Here is a 20,422-nt window from a genome sequence, read left to right as displayed (position 1 = left end):
TTCCCCCCATTCTGGTAGAGTAACTCATGACCAATTTTAATTGGCATATACTGAATTTACTTTAGAGAGAGACAGGAAGATAGAAGTGCAGAAACAGAGTATGGTATCATTGTGTGGTAAGTGAGAACCTCTTCATGAGTTTTCTTCTGAAGTTTAAGTAAGTGCCGACATTTTGGGGGAAATTAAACTTCAGTCTATCCTGGCCCTCTACTGTATTCTGTCTCTGGCCATTCTGTCAATATTTGTGCTGCCTCAACTACAAACATGACCTAAGTCAGGTGGCCTCCCCTTAAGTGTAGTTCACATTCTGGACACTTTACATTATTTCTCCAGACTTTTCTACTGTCACTTTATCCTATAGAAAGCCATATATTTTCTGTGTGTAGCTATAGTACAGTGCCAAGCTAACTGGATAAAACCCTGATGCTCTGCCCTAATAAACCTTTTGATCCTAACTCTACTTCCAATGGGTAGATGTAACTCATGTAGACGCCTCACTTCATCTAACCTTTGGGCCTCCACTCAAGGACTCCTGGGATTTGAGTCCTTGCAGTCTACTACCACTAACTACCTCTTAGTTCCTTGCCAACCACCGGTATTTCTGACCCTACTGGCTTCTATATCCAACAGTATATTGTTTTTGCTGAAAAGATTGCGAATTTCACAGAAGTCATTGAGACAACTGCATTTAAATGCATAGAGCCCTGTCTGAGTGAGAGCGAACTCCTCCCTACTCTGGCTCCTCAGTAATCAGTGTCAGGAACTGCCATGGTCAGAACCCGAAAAAGACAGCCTTGACTTTATTATTTTAACAACTGGCACTGATGTAGTATCTAAAATTCACCAAGCAATAGCACATGTATCATTTCATTTGTTTTTTGTGTGGTGAACTGCAAAATAAATAAAAGTTATCACAAATATGTCACAGATGAAGACACTATGGTTCAAGGCTATCATGCCAGAAAATAGCAGGGTCCGATCCCAAGCTCAGGACTCCTGCAACTATGATGATTTTCACTTCATCTACCCTGGGTTACATACTATATACTCCAGGTGGCAAGTGGTCAATTTGTAGAGCTCCATTACTACAAAATACAGGAACAGTTTGGAGTATGTTGGCCAGTGGAGGAAAGTAATGGTAATACATGTTTTCAGAAATCCAAGAAAATTATACAGATTCCTGGGACAATGAGAAACTCATTTACATGCTAAGTAAACTCATAAAGACAAAGTCAATTTGCTTCCATGATCATAAGTATTAGATAGCAAAATTGTGAGGAGAGGGTTGAATTTTTAAAACTCCCCAATTTGATTTTTAGATATGGCCATTACTTTTCTGCTGCCTCCCACAAAGAAGTACAGAGGACACCTGTATTCATCCTTTGCTTAACCTAATATCTGTCTGTGAACAGGCAGTGGGACCCCAATCAGGTTGAGGTTCAGACTTTGATGTTTCCTGTAGTGAGCCTTTGAGAGTTAATATTGTATATTATATTTTTGGGCAGGACAGAAAAATGCTTCCGATATTCTGAAATTTCTGTTTCTCACTGATATTTTTTGAAATAATATTGCCCAAGAAGGAGGACTTTTTTAAAAGTATGATTATAAAACTCACAACATAAAGACAAATATTGTTTGTGGGTTTGGCCAGCATACTGTGAGGGAAAGTTGGTGGGCATGTTAAATGGAAAATAATAAACTATAATTACTATGGAGATATATGTGGTAATCCATCTTCTTTTAAACCCACTATGACAGTAACACAGTGGCAGGTGGGGTAGGAGTTTAGGCATATAAATTGATGCCAAACTAACATTATCTCATGACTTAGCACATATACCTTTAAGTTACATAGAGGGTTTGAGTATTTTCATTATGTTTTCTTTTTCCCCATGCAAGGGACAGCCAGTTTAGATAACTTAGACATCCTTTAGAAGCAGACAATTCTGTCACCATTCTTTCCCCACTCTCTGGGACTGCACGCAGCTTACAGAGGTTCTCAAACTCACAAATATTGTTACACCCTTGCATATGCACAGTGCCTAGGTTTGAATGGTGGTTTGCCCTTTCTTATGCCATTTGATCCACATACCAACTCTTCACCACAGGCAGTAAGTTATATTATCCTCATCTGACAGGTGAGCAAACTATCCTTCTGAAAAGGTAAGTTACCCGCCCAAGGGATACAACCAGCACAGGAGGATAACATGTCACCTAGCCTCCACTCCCAGGCTACCTCTTTTCCTACTATACCTACTGCAGCCAAGAAAGAAACAGAATAAGTGGAGGAGTTTAGAAATGACTGTTCCTGAAATTTAAAAGGACTTATAATGAGGAAGCAGGAAGAGGACCTATGCGAACCTGTTATCTTTCTGAGATTTTGAGTAGCTCTAGATAACTATTTGATTTTCTCTATTTTCCAAAATAGTTTTTCTTATTTTCAAAAATATTTTATTTTGTCTATATCAAAACATTCATTTTGGGTGGGGGAAGCCCTAGTGGTGTACAAGGAGGGGTAAAAGAACAGCCCTTCCCCATAATAATGGTGTCTGTAAAGCAGGACAAAAAATGCTACCTGCTCTCATCTCAGGCATACAGAATTAAAGAGATTTTAAAGAAGGGTAAAGCCCTTAGTGGTTTCCTGGATAGCTCGAAAGAACAATAAGGTGCAAAGCACACAAAAACTTTACAGACATTGACAGAAAATTCTAAAATACATGAACTTCACAGATTTGAATAAAACTCTTACTTTTTTCTTAAATACTTAAACTTTTCTGTATTTTTTTTTAAAGAAGGAATTCCTTCTGTGCCTGAAAGGTGAAATATTCTAATGAGCTCATCAAGTCCCTTGGAATAATATTGTTTCCTAAGGCAGTGGTCCTCAACCTTTCTGGGGCCACAGACTGGTTAAATGTCAGAAAATATTTTCACGGACCAGCCTTTAGGGTCTGGACAGATAAATATATCACATGACGGAGACAAGCATCAAGAGTGAGTCTTAGACAGATGTAACAGAGGGAATCTGGTCATTTTTTAAAAATAAAACATCGTTCAGAGTTAAATATAAATAAAATGGAAATAATGTAAGTTATTTATTCTTTCTCTGTGGATCGGTACCAAATGGCCCATGGACCGGTACAGTTCCTTGGCCCAGGGGTTGGGGACCACTGCCCTAAGGCACATGCCCAAATAACTTTGTTTTTGCACTATTTAAATTATTCTTGAGAAATGCAAATAGTTAACAGCAATTATCAAAATGGTGGGCAAGGAGATGCAGAGAACTTTACCTAAAAAGCATAAAAATGGAGGGCTTTAACTTCAAATGAACTAGCAAATAGTCCTCCAGTACAAGCTGATGATTGATTGGTCAATATCCAATCATCTAACTAAGTATTGTATTTGCCAAAGTCTGTTTTAAGCATCTCTAAATGTGAATGTTCTTTTGACTACATAGTAAGGACATTCAGTAATTGAAATTTGTGGGTTGTAGTATTTGAGGAAGACTTCAGGGACTAAGGAGATAGAACCTAACCTAGGCTCTATACCAAGTATAAGGATGGGAAGAGCTTGTGGAGAGTGAAAATAGAAATATCCAGTTATTTTGCAATTACCAAGGGTGAAATTTTCAGACCACACATCATTGCAATATAAAAGTTTGAAGAACTATGTTAAACAGGGTAGAACAAAAGTAGGTTAACAGTTGTAAGTACACAAGAGAATATTATACTGAGTGAAATAAGTAAATCAGAAAAAGCTAAGAACTGTATGATTTCACACATAGGTGGGATATAAAACTGAGACTCATGGACATAGATAAAAGTGAAGTGGTTACCAGGGAGAAGGGAGTGTGGGGGAGGGGAATGGAGGGAAGGGTATAAAGAGGGACAAATATAAGGTGACAGAAAATGATTTTACTTTGGGTGATGGGTATACAACATAATCAACAGTTCAAATACTATAGAAATGTTTATCTAAAACCTATGTACTTTTATTAATCAATGTCATGCTGTTAAAGTTAATTTTCTAAATGAAATTTTTTAAGAGTTTCTTCTTGCATTATTTGTTAATTATTGTATTATTTTTCTACACAAATGAGTGTAAAGGTACTTCTGCCCCACGCTGTATATGGAGAAGTAAATGCTTTTATTATATAATCTTTGTCCCAGAAGATTAAAATAAGAATTATCTTTCAGTCTAGATACTCCTAAGAAAATCCTTCTAATAATATATATAGTAGTATTGAAATACTTCTGTAGACTTGGATTCAAGTTTTGTTTCTAGGCAACTCAGTTAGCCTTTCTGAGTCTCAATTTTCTGACCTGTAACATAAGAGCACTCATAGCTCATGCATCTAATTGTTGTAAAGACAGGAGACCATACCTGTGCAACAGAATATAAAAACTAAAGTTCTGACCAACACGCTAACACAACAGAAAATAACTTGGGTCTGAGACAGATACCCAAATGGAAAATTCACAAAGGAATTGATAAAACACTGGTTGTCAGTCCTTGAACCCCTCAGTTACATCAGGGAAATCATCATCACAACAACAAGAGGGGTCAGAATTTGGGGGGGAAAAGATGTCTAAGAATACTTTTTGAGGTAGTTCTTACTATGCAATAAAGTTTCACTATTGTCCCCTAAGGAAAGACTACACTCTAGCCCCAGTCTTAGTGAGAAGACTCTCAAGTATCCTGGAAAACTTGCTTTCTTTCCTGAATTTGGAGGATTCGGGATTAGTGCCTTACATATTCAGATAGCTTTAAACAGAAGAATGAAAATGAAAGTATTGTGAATGAGCTGCAATACCAAGGTGCTCAGTGCTGGTGGGACAAACAATGCGTGGACATTTCTCACAGGTAGACGTGGCCCCGTGCGCAAGGAATGCAAGCCGGGCAGGACAGCCTGGGAACAGAGCAGACCCAGCAGCATGTGGCTGGTAGAAGAAACAGAAGGCATGGCCACTCCATGGGGGTCAGGTGTGGGTCCCAGCAGAGGTACCTTGGATGAACCCAGGAGAGCACCAGGAAAGGAGGAGTGAGCTTGAAGGACCTGCATGGCTAGGAGTCTAAATGGCAGCTGATGTCCCTAGTCAACAAGACGTGGAAGAAAAGAGCAGGACGGGACAGAGCTGAGGACGTTCTTTCTCCTGCCTGCCACGGGCCAAAGCAGACTCCAGCCCCAAATTTCAGTTTTGATTAGTAGCATAGATTGGACAGTTTATTTAAAAAGTTTTAAATTAAAGTTGTTTTAAATATAAAATTATAGGATTTTCTTAAAAATGAGACCAAGAGGGCAAGGGGAGTGGGGGGAGGTGGAAGAGGGTGAAGGAGGATAAACGGTGATGGAAGGAGACTTGACTGGGGGTGGACACAACACACTGTACAGATGATGTGTTATAGAATCGTACACCTGACACCTATGTAATTTTATTAACCAGTGTCACCCCAATAAACTAAAACAGAGAGCCCAAACATTTTTCTAAAGTGGTATATAAATATGGCACATCAACAAAATCTATTTTAAAAATGACTGTTAGAGGTAAAATAATATTGCAGCTTGATTATATTAAAAAATCGTACTTATTTAATTTAATAATTTCAGACTGAAGCCCTTCACATTGTCTGACCCATAGGTACTCAATAAATGACATTATTGGTTGACTTAGTTATGATGGTGATGACAATAATGAAGGTAATTTATTATACTATAACTCTGAACAGAGAACAAAGACAGATACCAGGCCACGAGACAGTTTCTCTTACAAAGACATTTAGTTTTGCCCACCACCATCGCTGTGCATGATTCACACTTGTGTCCCAGCAATAGTACAAATAATTATATCACAGATCATTAAGTTTCTCAAAAATAGATGGAATCACGCATGTTAAATTTATAAATGCCAGAGGTATACTGTGTTGAAGATATAGCACATTAGCACCAAGATCTTAAAGTACTTGAAGTAGTCTTTTAAAAATCCCCGAACTACAGGGGTAAAGCAGTGATGACAGATCCAAGCAGTGTGTGTGCTGGGGAGTGGGGGGAGTTGGAGGGTTGATGCTAGATGTGGCCCTTCCCCCTCCCCTGTCCCTGCCATCGTGGTCATGGATCCTGGCTGTGAGCTATGGAAGAGAGAGTAATAAAACTATACCTGAGGTTTTACTAAGGACAAAGGAACTGAGTCACCAGATATTATCAAGGAGAAACAGCTCCCCTGCCCACCTGCCTGTAGACAAAAAGTTTCCCCTGAGTAATTGCCCAGGGCTTAGCTGTAAAAACCATGCCCCCCTCAGTGGGACATGCAGCTTTCACCACCTGCCGCCATCAGTGCTGCCCCTGTTTGTACGTAATATAGGCTATGTCTGCTCTATCTCCTTGTGTTTCTTCAGTATTCTGCAACAACACCAGACCAGTTCTCTGGGTCCAGACCACCTACACTACAGAAGTGAAGACTGAAGAAAGAGGAGAGAACCTTGTACAGCCTGGCTAGGAATGTTAATAAGCAACTTCCAAAAACCCCAGGAATACCCTGTTCTGCACCAGGGTAGTTATGGGGATGAAGCCTAAATAATGCCAACACCTGTCACAGGCAGGTGGGCCTTATGCAAATCCTGCTTATAAACCCTTGAGCTTTAAAGAACACATTGGCTGATCTCGTTCATTGTTGTAAGAATTAAGTGCAATCCTATGAGTACAATACTAATAATAGGGTGTGGGATGTGATAAATCCGCAGAAATGGTTAAAATACTTACTATTACTATTTAATATCACCGACATTATGACTCATAAAATAATTACTGTTTAGGTGTGACATTTAACCTCCCTAAGCCTTACATGTGTTTTATCAACTGTAATGTGGGCCCGAGTACAGCAGCCTCACCAGTTGGTCATGAAAACTAAAGAGATCCTATTTGTAAATCTCTTAGCTAATGCTTAGCAAAGGGTAGATCCCAATGAAGATGACGGTGATGTACCCTGCCCAAAGACACATAAGATGGAGATGCTATTTCAGCCAAGTCCATCTGACCCCAAAGCCTGTGTCCTTAATTACAATGCTTTAGGGCTTCTTTCATTATTCTTAAGAAAACCACAGTAATTAATTGCCAAGGCCAAAAAAAGGCCCTTTTTAAAAGCAGACAGAGAAAACCACAATAATATGGCATTGCCAGAAAGCCTGATTGACCTGATGCGGTTCTTCCAAAGCATCAGGGAAGAATGTCCCAGTGTATGGAAGGAATGAAGCAACAGCAGCCATCAAAAATGTGCTTTCCTACGTGAGCAAAGAAGGCAGAATTGGCTTTGAAGCATCTCTACAGCACAGGGGTAACTTTGTACTAAGCCACCTAACTTTCCAGTCTATTCTAATTTTGACTTTATGGCTGAAGAGGAATTGTGTAGGATCCGGGGTAGAAGCAAGGTTTCCTGTGGATCACAATGAAAGCAGATGAAATCTATTGTTACTAAATCCAAACGAAATGAAACAACTGCTTGACTCTAACAGTGATACTCCCTTTGGGATCTATAATGCACAACCGCAACCTTACCCAGATATCAGCCAGGGCACCCCTGTCCTTTATAGATCTAGAGGAGCCTGGTTTGATTCTTTCTACTTCCACAGAAGACAAAAATTGAGTGTTCTTCTTCCCCTTGTGTTTCCTATGAATTCCAGCCAGTCTCTGATTTCTGCTTCTGGCTTTTGCATCCCACATGCTGCCTGTGACCCCAGATCAACACAACCTCTGTCTCCACGCACAAAATAATTTTGGTCACTGTAGGGAAAACAGCTGTGTTAGGCTTGCGCGCTGGTTTATCAGCTGCAAGCACTTTCCCTGATTGGTGCGTGGGCGCATGGCAGTGCCACGTGAGCGTGGTCTACATAAGGCTGCGGTGCTGTCCCTCAACCACAGTTCTCCCAGATCGCTCTCCCGCCACCATGAGGTGCAGTTTTCTTGCTCCCTTGCCCTTCACTGTCAAAAGCAGGTTTTCCTTTGTTTATTAGCTCTTTTTCTTTTGTTATTTATTTGCTCACCTGTCTTTGTGAGCTTCCAATAAAGGGGTATGGCCCAACACCTTCCAGCTCTGCAGTTCCTCTACCATCTGCCTGAATTCAATGAGAACCTACCTGACTTCAACTACCAGCATTACAGTCACCCAAGCATTTATGAGTTTAGTCATTGTTCGGCAAACAAGTGTGTTAGGCTTGCTCGCTTGTACTTTGCCTGATTGGTGCATGAGCACAGGGCAGCACCGAGGCTGCAGGTGTTGGCCCTCAGGGCACCAGATTGTAAATTGTGGACTGCCTGCACCATTGGGAGGAGCCATTGGTTTCTACTGTTTACTGGAGAAGGGGTTCCCCTGCCCCCGGCCTGTTTTATTTGTGAGTCCTGAGAGAGAGAGAGAGAAGTGGTTTTCCCTGCCTGCTTGCTCATCCACCATTGCAAGACTTTAATAAACAGAATGGCCCACCATTTTCTGGATCCATAGTTCCTTTACCATCTGCCTGAATCCAATGGGTACTTGCATGGCCACAGCCACCGGACTTACAGTCATCTGAACATTTGGTGCCATGCAATGCCTAGTTTTCCATTGTCTTGATGACTGTAGCCACTAGCCCCACCCCTGCCCCAGGGCAAGGAAACCCCATCCTCTGATTTTTGCATAGCACTTTAACCTTTGGACCCTCTGTTGTCTCCACTTACACCCCAAGCATCCTGTCCAAATATTTCTTCAAACAAATCCAGAGCAGTCCTGTTTTTCATCCTGGCCACTAAGACAACATGTGTTCCAACCAAATTTACTTTTCCAAGAATTTGGCACTTGGACTCAAACTCAAGTGAGTTTCTCTTGGGTGTTTGAGTTGGTTTGAGAGTGAAAAGCCAGGTCTTGGGAGGCCAACTTTGCCAATTGTAATACTGGTGGCAGAGGCCAGGCTGGTTCACATTGGATTCAGGCAGATGGTAGAAAACCTGAGGAGTCGGAAAGGGTTGGGCCATTCTGTTTAATAAAGTCTCATAATTGCGAACAAGCACACAGGCAGGAAAAACCACCTGTCAGGCAAACAAATAGCAAGATGGCTCCTCACAGTGGCAGGCAGGTAATCAGCCATCCACAATCCCCCATCTCTCCTGAGCACAAATGCCCATAGCCTTATATAGGTCACACACATGTGGCACTGCCATGTGCTGACACACGTGGGCTTGCAGCCAGTAAACCCACAAATGTGGGTGGAGCACAGAGCGCATTCCTAGCAGCTGTGGTTGATGCAATGCTGTGAAAATACTCCAGCTCCCAGAACCCTCCAGGAAGGGAGCTCACCTGCAATAAGGAAGTGACTTAGTGCCAACCACGCAGCTCCCCAATCTTTTCAGTCATTGGCTGTGAGGAACACACTGTAACACTGTAACACCCTATAGGCTGAGCCTGTGTATATAAGCTAGCTTACTTCCTGAATAAAGTGGATCTGCGTCACTGAACCTGGTCCCTGGAGTCAGGTCTTTGCATCTCCACCGTCCTCACCCCTGGCAGGACTTGTCCACACACAAACAAGCCTGACACAGCTGCCCCACATTCTACCCTTTTAGGGCTGCTCACTTCACAATCTACATAACAGGAAACTGAGGCTATAGCAACAGCAAAAGTTACACAATAATTACAATGACAAAGGTACCCTTCACAATGTCTCCGTGAGCACTTTGCCCAGGGTGTCACCTGGAGGCCGAGCTCTAACTCCCTACTCCATGGTAAGTAGAGAAGCCTGTATAGTCCAGGGCTGTGCCCATGGAAACCATAAAGTGTCCTTGGGGCACCTCTGCAACTGGATGAGAACCAGTGCAGGAGAGCCTCCACAGGTGCCGCGTGGGCCCCCCTGATCAGGGTCTCTCATTGCACTGTCCACGAGCAACATGTCCACCATCAAGGGAGCCAGTGCCCCACTCTGGTTGTAGTCCAAGAGTCAGTCCACGACAGATAGCCCAGCTATCTGTGCAAGTCACCAAAGTAAAGGTCCATTACAGGCAACTAGCCACACAGCTATTTATTAACCGACCTCAGTGCCTTTCCATAGTGTGCTATCTGTTGCCACAAGCCCCATCCAAACCCCTTGACAAGCTCACAGGGCCTGGAGGGGGGCAAACACATTCAAGGCCTGTGTCACCTTAACAGTTCTCTTAGCTGCTGCTGCTGTAAACAAAACAAAACAAAAAAACACCTCCTGCACATTAGAAGGGGACCAGTGAATTGCCAATTTCACATGGGGTCTCTGGCTCCCGCCCGTCCCTGTCAGACAGGTCCCTTACCCTTCCCCCTATTCAAACTGGGACAACGGGTCTTGAGGATCCTGTAACCTGAGTGTCAGCCATTTTCCTGGCAGATGCGGAGGCCACTGGTTTCCCCTGCTTTTTCAGCGGCTAGAACCGCTGTTCTGACTCAAGCTGCCACCAAAGTTCCAACAAGACTTTATTAGGTTTGCCACCTAATTTTTATCTGCCCCAGCTGCAATCAAATCTACTCACATCTATGTTCAGGTAACTTTCCCAGGCCCGTTTTTGTTGTTAGTCGGGGGGGGGGGGGGGGGGGCAGCAAGGGCAGCGGCCCTCACAGCCTTATCGTCCATCTCTGTTCTGAAGAGCATGATGCCATCCACCCTTATGTCCCACAGCTGCACCAAGCAGGCTGCCAGGGGTTTCTGCCTGAATTTCATCCCCAACCCCTGGGTGTACGGCCAGAACACAGAATGTTCCACTTCCTGGGGAGAAGGCTGTGGCTGCCCCTGAGGGTCTCTTGGCTGCTGGGTCTTTACCGTCTTGGCAACCACTGGCCAGGCTCCGAGTCTGCAGATAGCAGTTGCAGCCTGAGCCTCCCCTCTGAGGAGTTGAAAACGTCTGCCCACCGACTCAGAGCCACTTTGCTGGCAGGAATGCAGCTCCATCTTTGGTGCTGCTTCAGCTCCTGTGGCTGCAGGCTCTCAGCCTGAAGCTGACTCTCTAGCTCCTGAACCTGCAATAGTTTTTCCATCAGCTGTCGCTGCCAACATTCAGTTTCCATAGCAAACATCAACTCACGAACCTGTAACTCTGTGCCCAGAGGCCACTCCAGTTCCAGGTGCCATTGGCACTCAGCCTGCACCTCACACTGCAACTCTCGGACCTGGTCTGCCTCCCTCTCCAGCACTCACTCCAGTTCACACTGTCACTGGCACTCAGTATGCAGCTCATCCTGGAGCTTTCGACCTTGCTCAGCTTCTCACACAGAGTTCTTGGTTTCTTCTTGTAGGATTGTAAAAAACACCCAGCCCACAGTCCCTACCAGGAGAGCCACTGGCAACAGCCACTCCTCTATTCCACCCCTCAAGGGTGTTGGTGGCTCCATACCAATCTGTTCCAAATCCTGCCCTCTATGCCAGATGTAATGCCAGTTGCCGAGGCCAGGAAGGTTCATATTGGATTCAGGCAGACAATAGAAAAACTGCAGAGCCGGAAAGGATTGGACTATTCTGTTTAATAAAGTCTCACAATGGCAAACAAGCACACAGGCAGGGGAAACCGCTTCTCAGGCAAACAAACAACAAAATGGCTCCTCACAGAGGTGGGCAGGCAATCCGTGCATCCACGATCCTCGATCTCTCTCAAGTGCAAACACCCATAGCCTTATATAAGCCATACACATATGGCACTGCCACGCGCTCATGCACTAATCAGGCAAAGGGCTTGCAGCCAGTAAACCCACAAACAGTCCTAACACAGCTGACCCACACCAATGCTTGTGAAAGCAGAGAACACCATTATGCAGAGAAAGCCAAGGGGAGGCAGCACACAGCCCCCAGGGAGACCAAGAGAGGCAACGATGCCTCTGGGCTGCTGCCAGCATTCCTGAATGCAGTTTTTATGATGTCCAGCCTTAACCTGTCTCTTTCCTGCCCTTGGGTCCTTGAATAATAGAGTTGGAAGAAGTTGAAAAAACTTAAACTTAGAAAACTATGCCTAATGTAGAAGAGACTCCAAAAATAACCCCAATGGATGAAGAAATTAAAAAGGAAGGAAAAAACTTGTTGGTCGGGAGTAAAGAACTTACACTCTGCTGCAGTCATGTAAACCAGTCCAAGAGTCATAGGGAAACAGAAGAAAGAACTTCAGAGACAAATGTTGACAACAGGTCCAAGATATCTGGGCATGCGAAGAAATAACATCTCACTGGAGGTGGGGTGAGAGGGATTAAAGCAAACTGCCAGGAATTACAGAAAAAATAATAGACTGAGGCTCATTTCTGCAAAGCCTAGGGATTCAATGGAGACAGCAGGAGAGAAGCAATAGTTTCCTATCTCCACTTGTCTTTCAAGGTTTGTGTGGGAAAATGAGTAACAAAACGTCAAGTCTTACTTTTATGTCCTTGGAGCCTGACTGTCTCTGTTCCATACATGATGATTGCCTCCACAGTGGTCTCTTTTCCCATCCCCAAGCCTCAGACCATTCTCTATACCAAAGCCAAAGGAATGATTCTAAAGTGCATCATAAACTCCACTCTCCTGCTTAAAACCCTTTAACTCCTCCCTCACCGCACCTTCTGACAATCCCCTGTGGGCCTTTCTGAATCAGCAAATTACCTGCTCCCTTCTGAGAGCCCTCAGCCTCTCCTGTTTTATACCGTGCAAATTGACCTCTGTGTTTATAGTTACTTGGCCCAAGGCAGTGAACCTGGCCAGCCATAGCTTGGCAAAATCCCATGAAGTTGTGTTTCAGACAGTTCTGCTTACTATATTAGCTAGATCATGTCTTCTGGGAAATTTCTAAGAGAGCTTGTAAGACCAGCAGCCGTGGCCATCATCGTGGCCATTCAGGTGCAGGTTCCCATTAGATTTGGGCAGATGGTAAAGAAACTCCAAAGCCAAAAACTGGTGGGTCATTCTTTTATTCTAACCTTGCACCTGGCCAGAGAGTAAACAGACACAGAGGGAAAACACTTCCCTTTCACTTAGGGCTCCCAAAGCCACTCACACATTCTCCAGTTCCACAACCAGGAGGATCTTCTCTGGGTATTCCTAGAATCAAAGGCCCTCCACCAGTCTCAGTGACATCTGGTTCCCCACCTGCACACCTCCCTTCTTTTCTCTGCACAAACTAGCTTCTCTTTCAGCACCCTGCCATCTTGGCTTTCTCCTCTGCAAAAATGGCTTCCTTCCTCCTTCTCCTTTCTTCTTCTTCCTTAAAAGTTTTTGGTGTGAAACCCCTTGTAAAGCCAGTAATCAGGGCCAGGGCCACCATCACAGCAGCCCGGCCCATGCAGGTTTGCATTTGATTCGGACAGTCGGTAAAGATACCATGGAGCCACAAACTGGTGGGCCATAGTCTTTAATCCTAGCTTGCACCCGGCGGGCAAGTAAAAACACACACTGGGCTCCAAAACCCAGTCACATTCAGTGCTCACAAAGCCACTGACTTATCCGAGTTTCCTAGAATCAAAGGTTTCTAGCTCACCAGCCTTCTTCTCCTCAGTTCCCCATCTCCTTCCTTATCCCAGATACAAACTCTACACAAACTGGCATCTCACTCAGCACTCCGCCATCTTGGCTGCTTCTCCTGGCCTCCTCCACATGGCCTCCTTTAGCTGCTGGCTCTACTCTCTCCGCTCTCTCATGCTAACCTCAGGAACCAAGAGCCAAACTCCCGCTCCGTTCCCATTTTATAGTGTAGAAATCCAAACCCTTAATCCAATATACATAATAGGGAAGTCTCTTAATACAAAGTCACTTCTCTGAGGCATGATAGGATTGTACCGCCCTACATCAAAAAGGGTAGGAAAGGCTTAATCCCAAAACCAAGCCCCAGGCTAAAGGATTCTGCCTGCCTTTAGCCCACCCCAACACACATTAATATCACCTGGGCAACGGCCTCTTTAACAAAGTGAGCATAATACATTTTATCTGCCCAACACCCCTCCTCCAGCAAACATTAGCATTACAATGGCCCTTCCCAAACAGGAAGGCAATTAGCAGTTTCACCGGGGCAGCAGCATTTCTAACATTAAAAATGAGCAAACTCAAAAATCATATTTTACAAACTTATTTGCCCAACAGAGCTGAAGAGGAGCACTGGCAGAAGTGGAAACACACACAGGAACAAACGCAATAGGTCGAAGGCAAGAGGCAGGAGGCAAGAGTAGGTGAAGCCAGGAAGCAGAGAAGAGGGGGAGAGAGAAACAAATCAGAGCAGGAGATTTGTGTAACCAAAGGAACACCTAAGAGAATTGCTCCTTATTATCTGTGTGGCCTGGTGGCTCAGCAGCTGAAAGGATTTCTCTCTTAATTCCTAATGGATTCTTAAAATAATCCCCCATTAACTAAAGTAATGTGAGTAAACCTCTTTTCCTTACAAACTGTTTAACACCAGTGGCCGAGGCCAGGCAGGTCCACATTGGACTCAAGCTGATGGTAAAGAAACTGCAGAGCTGGAAAGCTTTAAGACATATATATCATTTAATGAAGTCTTGCAACTATGGACGAGCAAACAGTCATGGGAAACCACCTCTCAGGCAAACGAACAGCAAAAATGGCCTTTCACAGTGGCAGGCAGGGAATCTGCCATCCGCAATCCGCAATCTCCCCTGAGCTCAAGCACCCATAGCCTTACATAGGCTATGCACACATGCATCTGTCACGTGCTCACGCACTAATCAAGCAAAGTATAAATACTTGCTTGATCACTGGTATACCAGCGAGCAAGCCTAACACAGCTGTTTTCCCAACACAAACTAAAAATCAACCAATCAATATATAATGATGGACTCACCAACAGGACAACAGGAGTTTGCCTCCATTTTTGATGCCATCGCCTGCGTTAAGGCTCAGCTCAAAGTCAGACTGTTCTTTAAAGTTTCTTATTTGAGCAAGTGAGCTATCAGACGTCATGTACTGAATAGACAAAGCCTGGGCAAGTTTAAACATGATCAGGACTTGGGTACCACAGTGATGATTTATCAAAGAGCAACATTAAACGGTAGAAAATGGGGACACACAGGTGTGAAATTCAGGACTGAGCAGGTAGGAGGCTAAGTAATAGAGTCTAGTATGAGATTGAGATGAAAAGAGCGAGACTGCTCCAGGCACAACTCAGAGACACTGCAGGTTTGGAGCCTGACCACAGACCACTGCAATAAAGCAAGTTGTCATCTTTTTGCTGGTGGAGGTGTGTGTCTTCACTTTTTTTAAAAAAGGCTACATTCTCAAAGAAAGGTAGCTTGTATTTATCTTCCAATCTTGGCTCAGAGATTGAATACATTTGAGAGAAAAGCCCTACTCGGGCCCTCTCTGGTTAGGGAAGCTTGGCCAGTTTGGTAGCATGATAAACAATAGCAGGAGGTTGCTTTCAAGGTACATTTAAGGAGGGATAAGAGGAAGGCTAATGAGCAGGTAATGGTGATGGTGATGGTGACGGTGGTAAGAAGGGAAGAGATAAGATAGGGGACAAAGAGAGAGCTAGCTAAAACTTGCAGGGGCTAGGAATTTGAGGTCTGAGGGGAAGAACAAAGGGCGGAGCTCTGCCGAGTTCACAGATGTGGCCTGCAAATGAATTATTCACATTTAAGTAGTTTCGCTAAGTGGCCACCTGAGGGCACTATATTCTAGTCACCTAGATATATTTATTATCATTTTTCTCCTATCAAGTAAATTATCCTCAATTTGCTAAAGGATAGACGGACATGTAACAAACAAGTGATTTCTACAGTAAGATCTGTGCTGTATATTGAGACGGAGCCACAGGCAAAAATCGTACAGGGGCTGCAGCTGGGATGCCGGAAAACAAAGAGATTCGGGCTGCGTGCGGTTTTCCCCGGCCTAAGTCCCAGATGGCAGGTTTTGTGGCCATATGCTGCCCTCTAGTGTCTTTTTAAGAGGATGGTAACATGTGAAATAAAAATAATAATCCTGAAGCATTCAATATCACCTCAGCCCAGGACTGGTAAAACAACACAAAATAAAAGTAAAATCCAAAATATAAGGCAAAACCAGGATGTGTACTATAATTAAAAGTGAGTTAAATTTGGTCTCAATACAGATATTGCATTCTTTCTGAACTATGAAAAGCATGGTGTCTACGTTAGTGAGTGTATTTAAAAATGCAGACACCTGTTGTTTCCCGCACATCGCTCTCAAATTGATTACTGCCTTAGTCCGCCTGAGGTGGAGTCCAGAAATCTGCATTTCATAAGTCCCACCGCACAACTCTGAAGTGATTAAGTTGGTTGACTTCACTTTGAGAATAACTAATGATTGCCACTGCGACTTTGAGGAGAGTGTAAAATAAATCTGATAGTTTTTGTTTTTTTCAAAAACTAAGAGCTGTATCCTATAAGGATACAGCTCTTAGGCAAAATAGACATGAAATAAAAGCATTGACCAAGATAGATCAGTTTTCATTTCTCCTGCATCTAGAGTGGCTCAATCGTAATATGAGTCTTAGGAAAAGATAAAAGGTTGGTCAATTCAGAGCAAAAAGTTAATACAGACGTCCTATATGAACAAGGTCCCCTCATTCCAGTGGGCTTCCAAGTAAGAATGAGGTGAGAAATGATGACTAATTGCTCTTACTCATCCTTCAAATGTCCCTTCAACGTTCCTTCCTTTAAAAGTTTTTCTGTGATTCTCGGGCTAATTTCAACCCCCTGAAGTGGCTTCACTGTACCATGTTCTTCTGTGTCCTTTAAACTCTCCCTTACCTTCAGTCTTCTTCAAGGAAAAGAGAGCTTTTTCCTAACAGGAACCATAGCGCCCTCTTCCCAACTGTGCTTTCTCTTCAACACAGAGTAAGTGCTCAGGAAATGCTGGTCATCGGACCGATGCCATGGTCACACACGCTGGAAGGAGGTGAGGATGGGCGCTGGGAGACGGCACGCCCCATGGCCACACTCTCTAGTGGGTCACACACAGGGCAGGAGGGCTTCTTTGGGGTTATTGTTGCCATTGGGTCACACACCCAATTTACAAGCCCAAAGCTTTGGCTTTTAATTTCTAATTTTAGGAACTTCCTCTCACTGTTGGCATAGTCTGAGAAGTGTGTCAACACAAGGAACTGAAAGAGGTAGAAGTTATTAATGTAGACTCTCTTGATTCATCTGGAAAATTCACCTCAAATTTTAAAAAAAAACAACAACTTTTTTAAAAACACAAATGCACTCTTTGTTCACAGTGGCCAAGACATGAAAACAACCAAAAAGCCCTTCAATAGAAGACTGGATAAAGAAGATGTGGCACATATACACTATGGAATACTACTCAGCCATAAGTAATGATGAGATCGGATCATTTACAACAAAATGGTGAGATCTTGATAACATTATACCCGGCCCTGGCCGGTTGGCTCAGTGGTAGAGTGCCGGCCTGGCGTGCAGAAGTCCCGGGTTCGATTCCCGGCCAGGGCACACAGGAGAAGCTCCCATCTGCTTCTCCACCCCTCCCCCTCTCCTTCCTCTCTGTCTCTCTCTTCCCCTCCCGCAGCTGAGGCTCCATTGGAGCAAAGATGGCCCGGGCGCTGGGGATGGCTCCTTGGCCTCTGCCCCAGGCGCTAGAGTGGCTCTGGTCGCGACAGAGCAACGCCCCGGAGGGGCAGAGCATCGCCCCCTGGTGGGCAGAGCATTGCCCCATGGTGGGCGTGCCGGGTGGATCCTGGTCAGGTGCATGCGGGAGTCTGTCTGACTGTCTCTCCCCGTTTCCAGCCTCAGAGAAATACAAAAAAAAAAAAAAGATAACATTATACGAAGTGAAATAAATAAATCAGAAAAAAACAAGAACTGTATTATTCCATACGTAGGTGGGACATAAAAACGAGACTAAGAGACATTGATAAGAGTGTGGTGGTTACAGCGGGGGGGGAGGGGGGGAGCACAAAGAAAACTAGATAGAAGGTGACAGAGGACAATCTGACTTTGGGTGATGGGTATGCAACATAATTGATTGACAAGATAACCTGGACATGTTTTCTTTGAACATATGTACCCTGATTTATTGATGTCACCCTAGTAAAATTAATAAAATTAAAAAAAATGCACTCAGTCAAATTTCAATACCTATCATCTTACTGCTATAGAATATGTTATTTTCAAGTCACAGTTTTAGTTTCAATCTCTTACCATGGATGGATAAAGCCTTTTTTGTATTCGGAGTCATGAAGCACTCAAGGTTTTCACAAAACCCAGTTCTGAGAACTTAGATTTACAGAGGTCCCTCCCACTGCCACCAGAGACAACCCTGCACTCCACCCTCCCATCACCCCTACCCTTTTAAAATGAACAGGTGCCCTAACTGCAGGATGAGATGCTGCCCTCTGCCCTGTATTGCTTCTCTGTTCCCTCCCCTGCACAGCTCCACAACCACGAATGGCGTCTTTCCCAGCCATTTTTGTCTCTGACATAGCGTCCACAGTTTCTAGGGAAGCTCACTTACACTTCCTGAGGTTTTTTTCTGCACAAATAGGACAGCATTTTGCTCTAGCACTGGTGTCTGTCCTGACCAACACATTGAATGTCACCATCTCTCCCTTACAATTACTACCTGAGCCCGCAGTGCAAATCAGAGGCAACCCCAGATCAGGGACAGAAAATGCACTCCATTCACTTTGGTTAGAGCCAGCAAAGAGGTTTCACCTGTTAAACAGCATATCCTTTGAATTTCATTTTCTTTTTCTCTAAGAGCTATGCTATTAAATTTGTGGGCATAAACAAAGTGTCTTTGAAATTAACGAGAGGCCCACTCTGAAAGAAGAGAGACAGCCATTATCACACAGTTTAGGTGTTGGACAAATATAATTCTGGATTAAAAATAAATTCTGCAATTACAGGAAAAAGAAAACACTTTTCTTTCTTCTTTTATCCTACTTAGAGTATTTTTCTCCAGAAAGACTTCTGTGGGATTTCCTCATTCCGGGCCCCTGACTTCCCCATGTATACTCTTTCTGAATCCAAAGGAAAAATCCCATCAGCATAAACGAAGAGCTCTTGCCAAGCAAAAGTGTAACCACCACGATCCCTGTAGGACTGTGGACTGCATCGCACAAAACAGAAGCAACAACGGAGGTGGGTGTGTGTAGGAACTGGGGCCATGTTTTTGCTCAACTGTAGCAGTATTTTCATCCCTGGATAAGTCATTCTGAGCTCAGGTTTCCTATATTCTTAGTAAAATGCTAAATATACCCCATCCATTGCTTCTTATGGTCTTAAAAGAGATAGGATATATAGCTATAATCTTAGAGGCTCACAAGGGCCCACTCAAATAGAAATTTGTATTTATTTTTTCCTCCTATTATTGCTATGTTTTATAAGAAGTTTGTACTGCTCACTTGAGAAATCAAGTATCAATAAGAAAATTAAATATCTGCTAAGACTTTCTTAGAAGCTGGTAAAAGCAGCATCCCCACTGGTGTGTCTGTGGTGGGGGCCTCACTGCTGGAGACACAGAGGTATAAGGTAGGCTCAGAGCCCTGCCGGTCAGGGCGTCTGCAAGCATCTAGGGAACCTCACAGAGGAAAGAACAAACAAAGCTCTTGAAGAAACTCCTTAGGTATCTGTATACTTTGACTCTGCATTGACTGAAAACTGTTGGGACTAAGGAAACTTGCAAATGTCTAGTTTTCTTTATAATATCAAAACTAAGAGTACTTCTCACTCTTTAAAATTTAATCATGCATGCATCCTTAGGTGTTGCATGTTTTGAACTGCTATTAAAAATGCATGTTTCTGCCACATTAAAGGGAGAACAGAGGCTTGTGTGTTGTATTATTAATTATGTGCAGGAAATAAAATTCTGGTCAGTTTTTGCAAAAGGAACACACACACACACACACACACACATGCGTGTGCGCACACACACACACACTCACACACATACCCCAAAGCAAAGATTTACCAAGTGAGTGGAGACCACATAGGCTCCTGTCTGCTCCTCTGACCCTGTGCACTTACTCTTGAGGTCCAAGTTCCTTGCTCCTGCGGTGATTTGCGTTGTGATTTTCGTGTCAATCTTTACAGTGTGGAGATTGCTGGTGTCCCTTGATATCATCACGTTGTGCCACTGATTGTCATTGAGAGGCTTATTTGAACTCCCTTTGATGAGATTAGCACCATTTCCCAAATCAAACACATAATGTAAGTACCTGGGAAACAAAGGAAAGATGAGAAAATCCCGTCACTTTTTGAATTTTTGATGAAGTCAAACTAGGGATTACAAGTGGATTTTTTTATTTTTCAGGTGACCCTATCCTTGCTAGACATCATAAGAGCTTTTGTATCAAAGCTCAGCAATTAAGAAGGTAAGAAACATTATACTGTGTCAGTAAGAAACATTTTTATGGTCTTCACTATAAGGAATAGTGAAAATAATTATTTCAATCATGGTCTACACTCTGATTTTGGAAGAAACACATTGTTCACTGCTCATT

At 43.5% G+C, this 20,422-nt stretch overlaps 1 protein-coding gene across 18 annotated transcripts in view; it reads right to left on the bottom strand.

Annotated features, from left to right (window-relative positions):
- The window catches only part of NRXN1 (neurexin 1), a 1,251,736-nt gene that overhangs the window by 635,463 nt on the left and 595,851 nt on the right, over positions 1–20,422 (bottom strand). For all 18 annotated transcript variants that reach the window (XM_066378279.1, XM_066378280.1, XM_066378291.1 and 15 more), the window contains one exon: positions 19,947–20,137. In XM_066378279.1, the coding sequence (XP_066234376.1) occupies positions 19,947–20,137 (191 nt within the window). The remainder of the gene's footprint in view (positions 1–19,946; positions 20,138–20,422) is intronic.

This window comes from Saccopteryx leptura, chromosome 3 (genome assembly GCF_036850995.1).
Source record: "Saccopteryx leptura isolate mSacLep1 chromosome 3, mSacLep1_pri_phased_curated, whole genome shotgun sequence".
In the NCBI taxonomy this organism is placed as follows: Eukaryota; Metazoa; Chordata; class Mammalia; order Chiroptera; family Emballonuridae; genus Saccopteryx; species Saccopteryx leptura.
Note: the sequence above shows the minus strand (reverse complement) of the source record. Positions and strands in the feature narration are given on the sequence as shown.